We start from the raw sequence: 12780 nt of genomic DNA on the forward strand, positions 1-12780 counted from the left end.
TTCTCTTATATTTTATATACTTAGATGGAAAAGTTATTTTTTCATTACAGTTTTGTTTTGTCACATAATTTGTTTCTTTTATTGAGATAAAGAAAAGCCATTGCTTTAAAAATGTATTATAAATAAGTTTTCTTTCTGCACCTCTGGCCCCTATTGCTGTTTCAGTTCACTGTGATTGGAACCAGCTGCATTCCTGCCTATAGACTTTTGAGAAAAGCTGAATTTTTAGATCTTAGAAACTCCTGCTTCTTTCTCCTTGTGTCTCACAAAAAAAAAAAAAAAAAAAATAAGGTATAGGAGCCTGTTAAGAGTCTCAAGATTTTGTTTTGTTTTATTGTTACTGTGAAATCATACAACCTAGAAACAGTTACACTTCATCCTCAAAATTATCATTCTCAAATTCCCTCCTCTTGTTCTGGTCTGCTTTGCTCTCTCACATGAATCAAATGAGTAGCCTTCCTCTTATCATGTATCCACCTTCTGTTGCTCCATCCTCAAAGAGAGAAGAAAATGTGAGTTTGGCCAAGTTTGAAGGAAACAGTGAGATATCAGTCTCTAGCCAGGGGAGATCAAAGGAGGAAAACTGAGTTTCACTGACAATTGTAAACTTTTTAATCTGTGTGAAGAAGATAACTTACTTTTGGCTTTAGTCTAACAGATTCCATTTTATTATATCTTGTCTTGCCTATATTACCCATCAAAAGAAACGAGGTCGTTTCCCCAGTTGAAGTGGCTCTGAGGAGTTCTTCTGCAGGTCTTCTCGCTTACTGCAGAGGTCTGTGCTGGACATGACTCCATCCGATAGATCTCAGACCCTACCTCCTTGTGGGCCTTGCATACTGTGGGGAGAGCTCTCCTCTCCACCTGTGGCTCAGAGAGTCCCACATGATACATCTGAGCTGAAGGCTGCCTGGTCCCCTTCAGCAGAAGGCAGGAGGTCAGAGTGCTAAAGACAGTGCCTCTTCAGTGTACCCAGGTGGGTCCATAACCAAAGGAGCCTCCTCACAGTCTTTGCAGCGTCAGTGCTCCTGTTCTTTTGTGTTTTGTTATGCCCTTTTCATATAAGAGGGGAAAACGCAAGATCAACTACATGCTGTATCTTGACCTCACCCAAAGCTTTATGGATTGGGTTTTACTATGTTTGCTTTTCAAATAAGGAAACTGAGATTCAAAAGGGGGTAGTGATTTGAACCTGTGAGTGCTCTGACCCCAGAACTGTGCCCTGTCCCCTGTCCACCCTACAGAGCCAGGCTGAGTGCCTTGTGTCAGCTGGATCTGGCTGGTGTTTTTTGTGTTAAAATAATTTGTAAGCCTCATGAGCTTGTATGTGTGTTTTTCCTGTCATCTTTTTCTTTCCCCTGAAGTTTCTTGCTTCTCAGCCTGGAATTGAAAAACCAAGGGCTATTTAGACCATTCTTCCAAAGATACTGGCAGCATCAGAGCCACCCCATGATTTGCAAGAGTCACAGATCTGAGGAGTGGATGTAGAATGGGCAAGGGGTGGGCACTACTAAACAGTTTGATGGACTTAGCTTATAAAAGGAAGGCGGGAGTCTGCTCTGGCAGCAATGTCTGCTTACAAAGGCCAAGTGAATGCTGCACACTCATGGGGAGGGAGATGACCAGCCAGAGGGCAGGAGCAGGTTTGCAACGGTTCATGGCTTGGCGGCCACTCCAGTAGTCTTGCCTGAAGAATCCCATGGACAGAGGAGTCTGGCGGGCTACAGTCCGTGGGGTTGGAAAGAGTTGGACACAACTGAAGCGACTTAGTGCACACGCATGGCTTGGAGGGCTGACTGGCCTTAGCTAGGCTCACTGGATCACCATGTCTACAGAAGCCTCTCTGCATACCCCTCAGGCTGAACTGCCAAGTAAACTGTCTAGCAGCAGCAGTTTGCCCTTGGAATCTGAAGCATCCATCCCCTCTGCAAACATCCAGTACCCACTGTCTGGAGCAGAAGATCATGTCCATTGGGGAAGGGAGAGAAGTAGACAGGTGAATCACAAGCAATGATTAGCGCTGTAATAAGAATTTACGATTGGAGCACAAGACACCGAGGAAGAACCGAGGGATGGTTGCCTATGTCTTGAAAGATAATACAATCTGGTGACTGCACTAATTATACTGCCTAATATTTGAGTTATCTGGAATGTACTTGGTCTTTTCACTTTGCCCCTACAACAAACCCTCCTGCAATGATAGATACTATCATTTCCACTTAGAGAAGAAGAGAAAGAGGCCCAGAGAGGGATTAGAAGCTAAGCCTGTTACTCTCTTAGTCCTGGTTCTTGACAGAATTACACAGCACTCCACCGCAGCTGCCTGCACCCAGGGAATGTGGCATACAAATCGCGACGTTCTACAGCGCCCTGACTTCTTCATACTCACCTCCACCAATGACCAGGGTGCACACACGTAGAGAGACGCTATTAACATCCGCAGGGGACTCAAAATTGGGAGGTGTAGTATTAAGATGAAGATTCCAAAGTCAGGATTACCTGTGAAGTGAGCGGAATTTAACAGAGACCATGGGGCTCACCATTTAGGCCCAGATCAGTCACAGCTATGCGGCATGGGGGACCCCGCCCAACACGGGTTCTCAGTACCCGAAGGTCGTGGTCGTCATCGGTCTGTGGCTCCGTAGCAGTCAGCAACCTTGGCTCTCCCGCCCTCACTCCAAGTCTTAACAAGCACAAGAGTTGGGCTGCGGCGCCCAGGACCACGCCTCCCAAAACACAGCTGATCCGAGAACAGACCAGCCCATAACCGGTGTTTGGAGACCTTCCACCCTGCGGCTCTCTGTGGGCAGAGCTGCCCACGCCTCAGAGCAGAGGTTAACGCTGAGCAGTTACTGCAGACCCTAACCAGGGAGGTCAGCGGCGCTGCGCAAAGAGAGGGAGGGCAGTCCCGGACGCCACCCACGTGCCCCGCCTCCGTTCGGCTTCCTAGCTGCATTGGTGGAAGCTAGATTAAGAGGCGGTTCCCGGCGCAAATGTAATCCCCACCCTCCACTCTCATTGGCCAGCGTGGGTCGCGGTTTCTTAGATGACCCCGCCTTCGAGCTCGCGTCACCCTCCTATTGGGTGGCTGTGTGAGCCCCGCCATATACAAGCTCCTCCCCTGCCTATACATTGGATGGCCGTCCTGGGGACGGTTCCAGTGAGAGACCCCTCAGGCTCTTTCCTTCCATTGGTCCGCTTTCACTTGAAGGGCGGCACCTAGAGCAGAAGCTAACCCCGCCTTGCGTTCCCATTGGCTGCTCCCTTACCCCGGCCTGGAGCCGCTCCTCACCGTCTGTTGGTTGCCCTGGCTGAAACGCCGGTGCTGGCCGCACTCGCGGGACCCGTGGCAGTTCAAGGCGTCAGAGCCCTAAAAGCAAGCGTTGATCGCGGACATGACGCCTGAGGACCAAGAGGAGACCCAGCCGCTCCTACGGCCGCCCGGCGGCAGGTGAGCGGTAGGGGGAACCCGGGTCCGCTGGCGCGGCCTCACTCCATCCGCTGCGCCCAGGCCTTGCGGCTCACCGACCGCCCCTGTCTCCGCAGCGCTCCCCGCGGCCGCCGCGTCTTCCTCGCTGCCTTCGCCGCTGCCCTGGGACCGCTCAGCTTCGGCTTCGCCCTCGGCTACAGCTCCCCGGCCATCCCGAGCCTGAGGCGCGCCGCGCCCCCGGCCCCGCACCTCGACGAAGACGCAGCCTCCTGGTTCGGGGTGAGGCCTCGGGCTCACCCTCCTGCCCTCCTGGGACCCTACTTCGCCCACCCCTAAGACGTGTGCCAGGACCCTCCCCGCGCTGCCTGGCTTCGGGCGGGCACGGAGACCCTCCGCCGAGTATGTCCCGGCTCCCCTGAGAGGGGTCGCCCATCTCCCCTGCCCCCGCAGCGGCTGAGGGTGGGGTGGAGGGCGAGGTTGGGCCGCGGGCCCCCGGCGCCCCCTCCCTCAGCCGGCGGTCTCCCCGCCCCCAGGCCATCGTGACCCTGGGCGCCGCGGCCGGGGGCGTGCTGGGCGGCTGGCTCCTGGACCGCGCGGGGCGCAAGCTGAGCCTAGTCCTCTGCGCCTTGCCCTTCGTGGCCGGCTTCGCCGTCATCACCGCGGCTCAGAACCTGTGGATGCTGCTCGGAGGCCGCCTGCTCACCGGCCTGGCCTGCGGCATTGCCTCGCTCGTGGCCCCGGTGAGTGTGTTTCCCCCCAGTCTGGCGCCCTGGGACCCAGGGGAAGGGGCCGAACTCGGGGCCTGATTCTCTCCCTGGCTGCGGCCTCTTGAGTGCCTGACACCATGCCCCTCCCCTGCTCCATCTTCCTTACACTCCCATGGGGCCTTGGAAAGAACTGTTGTTATCCATCCCTGGTTACAGATGAAGCTTAAAGGAACGTGAAGTGAAAGTCGCTCAGTCGTGTTGGACTCTTTGCGACCCCATGGACTGTAGTCCATGGAATTCTCCAGGCCAGAATGCTGGAGTGGGTAGCCTTTCCCTTCTCCAAAGGGATCTTCCCAACCCAGGGATCGAACTCAGGTCTCCCTCATTGCAGGCAGATTGTTTACCAGCTGAGCCACAAGTCCTTGGTTTAAGCACAAAGTCAGTGGTGATGCTACTTCTTGAACCCTGGGTGGTGGCACTTAACAGGGCCTCTCTTTGGCTCTACAAATGAAGTGCCCTCTGTGGATGGTCAACAGAAGCCTCACACGATGGCTTAGATCCCCCTTGGCCTTCAGACCAGTGGCTACAGTTCAGCAGGAAAATCCCACTGTGGTTTGTCCCAAGGGGCAGAGACTGTTGGGACCTGGTGCGCCCCTTCACTGCTCAGAAAGCGGCCCTCCAGGCGTTCCCCCTGCTCCTCTCTCACCACCTCCTGACCCAGCACTGCCCAGGCTGCCTTTGGAGCTGGACACGTCTGGGTGAAACTGCAGCCCTGGGCAGAGCACCTCTGTGAGCCCTTAAGGTGGGAATGACGGTGTTAGCTCAGGCCATGCCTACACAAGAGCCTACACACACAGCCCTGGCCCTGGCATGGCCGGTGGAAGGACTTGGACCCTGGCAGCTGGGATTGCTGGGTGTCCTGTGACCTGCTCCTGGTCGTGGGCTTGAGTGGTCCACCACCACCCACACCCTAACCAATCAAGACTAAAAGCAGTAGCTCAGAATCCCTCCCTTTGCACCTACCATTCATTTCAACTGCATCTGCTGGATAATAGGCAGCAGCTAGGTTGGATTTTATATCTGGATTTTTTTGGTGTTTTTTTTTTACTGCGCAAAAACACACCTGACTTAGTCGTGGACATAAGATATGGAATAACACAGAAGCGTGGGCAAGCGCTTTCTGGCTCCTGAGCCCAGAGGAAGCTGTGGCAGTCACTGGTGGTGACTGAGGCAGAGAGTTCCTGCTTTCACTCCAAGGGCACCACCCAAAGTGTGGTCCTTGGGTCAGCAGCTGTGTGTCTCCTGGAGGTGGTTAGACAGGCGGAATTGTGGGCCCACCACACATCTGTTGTTGTTTAGTTGCCAAGTCTCGTATCTGACTCTTTGTGACCCCACAGACTATATCACACCAGGCTCCTCTGTCCGTGGGATTTCCCAGGGAGGAATACTGGAGTGGGTTGCCATTTTCTTCTCCAGGGGTGCTTCCCCACCCAGGGATGGAGCCTGTATCTCCTGCGTGGCAGGTAGATTCTCTACCACTGGGCCACCAGGGAAGCTCTACACACCTACTATGTTAGAATTTGCTTTTTGTCAAGGGTATACAATTAAATGAAAGTGTGAAAAGCTCTGTGCCACCCCCCCCCACACACACACACAGTGTCCACATATGTACCCTTCAAACATGTGCTGTGGATTACATGGTGGGGAGCTCTGATGTCCAGGCACCTGCAGTTAGGGGTCCCCTGGGCCTGCAAGTACCCCAGTCGAGACTCTCCTCAGCTCTGAATGGCTGAGACTTTTCAGTTTTAAGAACTCCTGGACCCCATGTACACTCTCGTCTTAATTACCAACAGGTCTATATCTCTGAAATTGCCTACCCTGAGGTGCGAGGGCTGCTCGGCTCCTGTGTGCAGCTGATGGTAGTCACAGGCATCCTCCTAGCCTACCTGGCAGGTATGGTTTTCTTATTATCTCTTGTGACTGTTCATGGATGTTTGACTATCTTACAGATGTAGAAACTGAAGTTCAGAGAGGTCAGGGGACTTGCCCAAGGTCACACAGCCACTGCCCAAGATGCCACCTTCCCAGACCACTTCCCTGAGAACCCTGGGTCGTGTGGGTCTTGAGACAGTATTCTGAGGAGAGCTGGAGAAGGTGATGTCCTCATCTCCCCAGAGCAGAAGCCCATTCTAGGAGTGTAGGGAGGGCTGACGAGTTAGAGCAGTAGCTCCCTGTGCGGTGACCAGCTAGGATTCTGGGGCTGGAAGGAAAGTCTTTAGCCTAAGAGCTTGGAGGGCGCAAATGTGTGTCTCCCTCAGAATCAGTACTGGATTTGCAGCCTGAAGGCGGCAGGTTCCAGAGAACCCGAGGGTCAGCTGGAGCCAGCATGAGGAAGCTTCCAGAAGCAAGAGGAAGCTTCCAGAGGCACCCTGGAATGAACTGGGGTAGAGGAAAGGCAGGCTTCATATCTGACAGCCCTGGATTAGGGGAATATGCCACTTATTAGCTGTGTGACCTTGGCCTAGTCAACTGCCCCTGGGAGCCTCAGGTTCCCTGTCTTCACGTGGAGATTAACTTTACCTAGTCCAAGGCTGCTGAGGGATTAAATTAACTGATGCTGTAAAAAGTGCCCAGCAGCAGGCCCCGATAAGAATTGTCAAAGGATGGCCTGAGAACCATGTGGGAATGGGGGTTTGGGGCCAGATGGGCAGTGGCGGGGCCCGGGGCATGTGTCCTCTGGTTCCTCAGAGTGGACAACATGCAGGTCCGTGGTCTTTCCTTTCTGCCCACTTAGCATCCTGACTGTCATTCAGAGTCCTGGCCGCAGTCTAGCTGCCTTGTGGGGCCAGCAGTGTCCGAAAGCCACTGTGTAGACACTGATACTCAGGGTCACGTGGGTGTAGTTACATCTATAGGATTTCCTCCAAGTCATCATAAGCCACACTTTAACTGCTCAGCTTCTATGAGTTCTGATTGACGTTTTTCAGTGAAAAATGCCCCCTTCCTCTCTGTCCCCCTTCTTCCCGGAGGAGCCAGCCTTGCCTGCTTCTCAGTCCATCCACCGGGTGGAGGCCTGTGCACACATGGTCTCTTGCCGCCCCTCCCTGTCAGACCCCTGGTGCCGTATATCACGTATATCTCAGCAGTACAGAGCGAGCACCTTTGTTTAGTGGCTGCATAAACCTTCACTGATATACGCCCCCCCGCCTCGTTTCCACACTTAGCAATAAAACGACAACATCAATGACAAACCCTGGGGAGTCCTGCAAAGACACTAGGGTCCCCACCTTTGAGCAGAGTCCCTGGGTTGGCAGGAGGCAGGCGCTCCCCGAGAAGATCCGGGCTGGCTCACACCACTCTGACATCTCTCCACCCCACCCTCAGGCTGGGTGCTCGAGTGGCGCTGGCTGGCCGTGCTGGGCTGTGTGCCCCCCTCCTTCATGCTGCTGCTCATGTGTTTCATGCCTGAGACCCCTCGCTTCCTGCTGTCTCAGCACAAGCACCAGGAGGCCATGGCCGCCATGCAGTTCCTGTGGGGCTATGCCCAGGGTTGGGAGGAGCCTCCCCTTGGGGCTCAGCACCAGGTGAGGGGCTGGGAGCCAGCGCGCGGGGAGGGGGACCCGGGAGAATCGCCCCTGAGGTCAACACAGAGCGGCACCGCAGCTCCACACGTGTGTGCTCACACACGTACACACGAGGGCCCGTGGACTTGGGAGTGATGTCCTGTGGACCACTACTTGGCCAGACCCAAGTCTGAGCCCCAATCTCCCTGTCCCTGGAAGAGAAGGGCTGGGCCATGTCAGAGGAGAATGCAGGTGGGGACTGGAGGACTCGGAATTTTGAAACAGGGAGCTGTAGGGCCAGGGAGAATGTTGAGTCTCTGCCTCTTACCTGCTGTGTGACCGTCCCATCTTTAACCTGAGTTTCTTCCCTGGTAAAGTGGGGTCATAGCACGTGCCTGGCGGTGGTGGTAAGGATCAATGGGGCCAGGGAAGGTACTTGGCCCAGACCCAGACCCAAGGCTGGTAGGACTTGGGAACCCTGGGTTCTCTGCTCATAGAGCATCTCCGTGGATCCCCCAGCAAATCAGGAAGGGACATGAGGAGGGGAGGATCCTGTCACCTTACTAATGGGGAGGCTACAGTGATGCTGGGACCTGAAGCAGAGGCTACAGGTGGGGCTGGGACAAAATGCAGAGGCTCCCTCGCTCCAGCAGGCCCCAGGATGGGAGGGAGCTCAGAGCCGGGGTGCCCTTAGGAGAAGTAAAGAGAAGCCCTGATGCCCGGTGTCCATCTGAGCAGGACTTCCACGTGGCCCAGCTGCGGCGTCCTGGTGTCTACAAGCCCTTCATCATCGGCATCTCCCTGATGGCCTTCCAGCAGCTGTCAGGCGTCAATGCCGTCATGTTCTACGCGGAGACCATCTTTGAGGAGGCTAAGTTCAAGGTAAAGAGGCCTCTACGCCGGCCTGCCTCACCCGGAGACAGTGTGGGTGGGGCCCGGTCCCAGGGTGTCTGCCTGACCCTCCTGGCCTGTCTCCCCAGGACAGCAGCCTGGCCTCAGTCGTCGTGGGCGTCATCCAGGTGCTGTTCACTGCCACGGCGGCCCTGATCATGGACAGAGCTGGGCGAAGGCTGCTCTTGACCTTGTCAGGTAAGGCCCCACGGGATGGCTCTGCCCTCTGCAGGACTGGAGGCCCAGGCCAGCCTCCCACCACAGGCTGGAGGGCCGTTGCTGAGGTCACCACGTTGTGGAGGAGAACAAGGGCTGAGTGTCCCCAAGGGCACGGGCAGGACTTCAGGGGAGCACTGGCTCCAGGCCAGGCCTGCGCTCACTGCTCTGCTGCGGCATGCCTTGACCTCGGCAGAACCTAGGAGTAGGCCCCTCCAGGGCCCGGTTAACAGTGAGGAAACTGACGGCCTGGGGGTGAAGAGGCCCTGAAGCCTGGGCCCGCTCTGGGCAAGTAACTACCTGAGCCGGCTTCCCCTCTGAAACGGAGGTGGAGGTGGTGGCAGGCCAAGGCGAGGATCAGCACACAATGTGAGGGAGGCTCCTCGTGGGCATCTGGGCCCTCGGTGCTGCTGGGGAAGTGGGCCTGGCTGCTGGTGGTTGCTCCTTCTTCCTCAAAGCCAGGGAGGGTCTGCTTCCAGAAGCTTCTTGGGGTTGACTGAGTTGTGAGGGCCAAGCTGGGACTGGGAGGGCCAGGCTGGGGCGAGGGTGCCCCAGTGGGGCTCCGCTCACTGCCCCTCATGGAGGAGCCCAGGCCGCCTGCTGGGGACACCATGCACTGACCGCCAGTCCCCTGACAGCTCCGTGCCCAGGCTGTGGTCTGCCGCCTCATGCCCTGCCACTGCCCTGCCGACCGCTGCCCTCCACCCGCAGGTGTGGTCATGGTGTTCAGCACCAGCGCCTTTGGTACCTACTTCAAGCTGACCGAGGGCGGCCCCAGCAACTCCTCCCACGTGGACCTCCCGGCGCTCGTCTCCATGGAGGCCGCCGATACCAACGTGGGGCTGGCCTGGCTGGCGGTGGGCAGCATGTGCCTCTTCATCGCCGGTGAGTGGGGTGCTGAGGGGAGGTTGAGGGGGCCACCCTGTCGCTGCCAGGTTCCCGTGGCTCCCAGGAGTCCCGGCCTGCTCAGCCTTACCCCTGGGTTTACAGCTCTGACCGTGTGCCGGGCACCGGCTCAGCCCCCCTCTGCTCCTTTCACGTCATCCCCACAAGTGCCCTCCGAGCAGGCCCCATTCCTGTGCTGTTCTGTAGAGCCAAGGCCTGATGCGTCAGGAGTGAGGGGAGTGACCTGAGTCCCCAGGCTGAATCCGGGCCCCACTTTAGCCTGGGCGGTCTTCGGCGAGCCGAGCACCGCCCGGCCCCGTGGACCTGAGGCCTTTCCTGCCCTTGCAGGCTTCGCTGTGGGCTGGGGGCCCATCCCGTGGCTCCTCATGTCTGAGATCTTCCCTCTGCATGTCAAGGGCGTGGCCACCGGCGTCTGCGTCCTCACCAACTGGTTCATGGCCTTTCTGGTGACCAAAGAGTTCAGCAGTCTCATGGTGAGTGCAGGCCCTGACGGGCTCCCCCTGCCACAGCGGCAGAAAAGTGCTTTTCAGAATTACTCTTGTGACAGACTCGGGGTTGGCGGCCTTGCCTGCAGGCTGAAGCCCCACCAGCCTGCGACCCCATCCTAGTTGGGGGTGCAGGGAAGCAGACGGGCTGGGGCAGTCAAGGAACCCAGGCTGTCTGGGGACGACTGGGGAGCCTCCCGGCTGTCGAGGTGGAAGGACAGCAGGACTGACCTCCCCCGTGGACTCTGGGGACTTTGGGAAGCAAGGCTGCGTGAGAACCTCCACCTTTGGAGTCAGCAGGCCTGGCCCGTCCCCACCTTGGCCACTTCCTGCTGTGTGACCTTGAGTGTGCTGCTTCCCTTTCTCTGATCCAGCTTCCTTGGCTCAAAGCGGAGAAGGGGGACAGTGCCTCCCTCTTAGAGCTGATGGGAGCATCAGTTCGGTTCTACATTTTGCCACCAGCTGGCAGATGGGCTGATGCACACATGGTCCCAGCCTCAAGGCCTCCGGTCCAATGCGGGCAGCGCTCTGGTGCAGACAGTCAAGCCGTCTGTTCAGTCGTTCTCCCCCCGCTCCCCCCAGGGCTCCTGGTACCTGCCACGTCCAGGCCTGTTTAGGGCGCCAGAGCAGCAGTGAATGAGATGGACAGGGACCCGTTTCTGACAAGGGCTGGCACGACAGTGGCCAGTGGTGGGACGATGAACCACCAGCAGGCTGGGCTGGGGCAAGAGGAGGCCAGTCATGATTGGCGTGAATGCTTGGGGCTGGTCGGGACCCCGCAGGGCCTGCACTGCTCCAGGGAGCTCATCAGGAAGACCAGAGCAAAACCCTGGAGAGGAGGTGACTTCCAGGAGCTTGGAGGGGACCGACAGTCAAGGAGGGGATGGCGGCAAGGGACCTAAGAGTGATCTGGCCATCACTGAGAGGCCAAGAAAAAGGCTTCAAGGAGGGAGAGGCGGGGTGGCCAGGTGCCCGAGGCAGAGGAGCTGGAAGCGGGCGGCCTTTGCTTCTGGCAGCTGGGATGACACAGGGGCTGGGTGGGGAGGGTGCACCGCCTGTGACCCCGGGCCACTGCTGCCTCTCCCCTCTGCTCATGGGTCCTGAGTATCCCCATGTGTGCACACGGCCCCATCACCACCCCTGAGAGCTCACCCATTTCCTCCGGCACCAAGGAGAGAGACTCCTAAGGCTGCAGGGACCACAGAGGGCAGGGCCAGACCAAGTGGAGAGGGAAGTCTCTAGGCCCTGGAGTCGGACCCTGGGGATGGGAGGCCAGCTGTCACTTGATGGTGGGCCTCTGACCTGGGGGCAGTCACTTTGTCACAGTGAGCTCAGTGTCCCCACCGCACACCATCCACACGCTTGGACAGTGCTCAGCTGGGCTTCTGGACAGCCCACCAGGCCTTCCTCCACATCCCTGAGCCTGGGTGTGGCGGGGTGGGGCCTCGGCTCCTGGGCCCAGGAGGGCTCCTGACCCGGGAGGGCTCCCGAGTCATTTCACGCCTCGCCCCTGTCCTCGCAGGAGGTGCTCAGGCCCTACGGTGCCTTCTGGCTGGCCTCTGCCTTCTGCATCTTCGGTGTCCTTTTCACTCTGGCCTGTGTCCCTGAGACCAAAGGGAAGACTTTGGAGCAAATCACAGCCCATTTTGAGGGGCGATGACAGCTTCTTCCTGTGAGTGACTGCCCGTCCTTGCTGGACCAGCTTTCAGCCTTGGAGGGGATGGAGCCTACCTGTGACTCCAAACCGAGCCTCAGCTGGGAGCCTGGAACCCCTGGCTGTCCCCAGGGAGTCAGGAGCCAGGACAGCAGCCCCTCGGAGCCTTGTCCTCTGGGGTCCCTCCCTCCTGCCCAGTGAAGCGTGGGGACAAGGTTCCCAGCTGCTGGGTCCAGTTTCTACTGCTGCCCTGTGATTTGGGAGAAGGAACATCTCGGAGACGCTTCACTGTCCTGTGGTCAGTCCTCCACATGCCGGCTCCATCATGACATGAACGTGACAGCGGAGGAGGGGGGCTCTTGGTTCCTGGTTTTCGGACACGCTTTGGCAACTGGGTGATGGCCTGTGGTTTCTCCTGTCATGTGGCTGCAGTATCAGGGAGGAACTTTGCCAAATAAATATTTGACTCAGAAAATCAGGTCATGAGCTCTTTGTGTGGGCTGCAGTCAAGAAGGGCATTTTCTTGCCCCTTCCATAAAAGCAGGCCTCCCATGAACTGAGTCTTGCCAAGAACATCTGTGGATCAGCTTCCTCGTGGTCAGCCAGGCTTGCCTTTGGCACTTGGAGGTCATTTCTGACTCCTTCCTCGGGTTCAGCCCCCTGAACCATTAGTCAGCAAATTTGATTGAGTTCCTCCTGCAGAAAAATATTCCTCTCTTCATATTAACTTTAATGGAGCCAGAAGTCTTTTTCAAATTACTTATATTGTCTGTTGTATAATACACGTTTATTATAGGAAAATTAGAAAACACTGATTTCTTTAATATAATTATTTTTATAGCAGTTAACCATCTGCTAGGCACTATTCTATATTAACTACTTTATTCAGATAAATAAAAAAAATTCACACCTGCACCTTTCCAAACAG

At 56.7% G+C, this 12780-nt stretch overlaps 1 protein-coding gene and 1 long non-coding RNA gene across 4 annotated transcripts; one reads left to right on the plus strand and one right to left on the minus strand.

Moving 5' to 3' along the window:
- Positions 1–304: 304 nt before the first annotated feature.
- On the minus strand, positions 305–2922 carry LOC109566476 (uncharacterized). Its single transcript, XR_002181822.2, has 3 exons — positions 2608–2922; positions 2390–2499; positions 305–493 (listed from the first exon to the last, which is right to left on the minus strand). It is a non-coding gene; the product is annotated as an uncharacterized lncRNA (long non-coding RNA).
- Positions 2923–3133: 211 nt separating this feature from the next.
- On the plus strand, positions 3134–12327 carry SLC2A8 (solute carrier family 2 member 8). Of its 3 annotated transcripts, XM_070799275.1 has the most exons (10): positions 3149–3451; positions 3547–3709; positions 3964–4170; positions 5991–6090; positions 7522–7721; positions 8439–8582; positions 8681–8789; positions 9519–9692; positions 10041–10186; positions 11721–12327. In XM_070799275.1, the coding sequence occupies exons 1-10, from the start codon at positions 3396–3398 to the stop codon at positions 11856–11858; spliced, it is 1437 nt and encodes a 478-aa protein (XP_070655376.1). In that variant the 5' UTR covers positions 3149–3395; the 3' UTR covers positions 11859–12327. The 3 variants fall into 3 exon arrangements, with proteins under 3 accessions (XP_070655379.1, XP_070655376.1, XP_070655378.1); XM_070799278.1 differs by lacking the exon at positions 10041–10186 and having other exon boundaries at positions 3134–3451; XM_070799277.1 differs by lacking the exon at positions 3149–3451 and having other exon boundaries at positions 3567–3829.
- The last annotated feature ends 453 nt before the right edge of the window (positions 12328–12780 follow it).

The sequence above is a fragment of the Bos indicus genome, chromosome 11 (genome assembly GCF_029378745.1).
Source record: "Bos indicus isolate NIAB-ARS_2022 breed Sahiwal x Tharparkar chromosome 11, NIAB-ARS_B.indTharparkar_mat_pri_1.0, whole genome shotgun sequence".
Lineage (NCBI taxonomy): Eukaryota > Metazoa > Chordata > Mammalia > Artiodactyla > Bovidae > Bos > Bos indicus.

Excerpts from the sequence above, each read along its gene's own strand:
- SLC2A8 (XM_070799275.1), top strand. The coding sequence starts at position 3,396 with ATGACGCCTGAGGACCAAGAGGAGACCCAGCCGCTCCTACGGCCGCCC. Across the intron at positions 8,583-8,680 it reads TTGAGGAGGCTAAGTTCAAG|GACAGCAGCCTGGCCTCAGT; the intron begins GTAAAGAGGCCT and ends CTGTCTCCCCAG. Across the intron at positions 8,790-9,518 it reads GCTGCTCTTGACCTTGTCAG|GTGTGGTCATGGTGTTCAGC; the intron begins GTAAGGCCCCAC and ends CTCCACCCGCAG.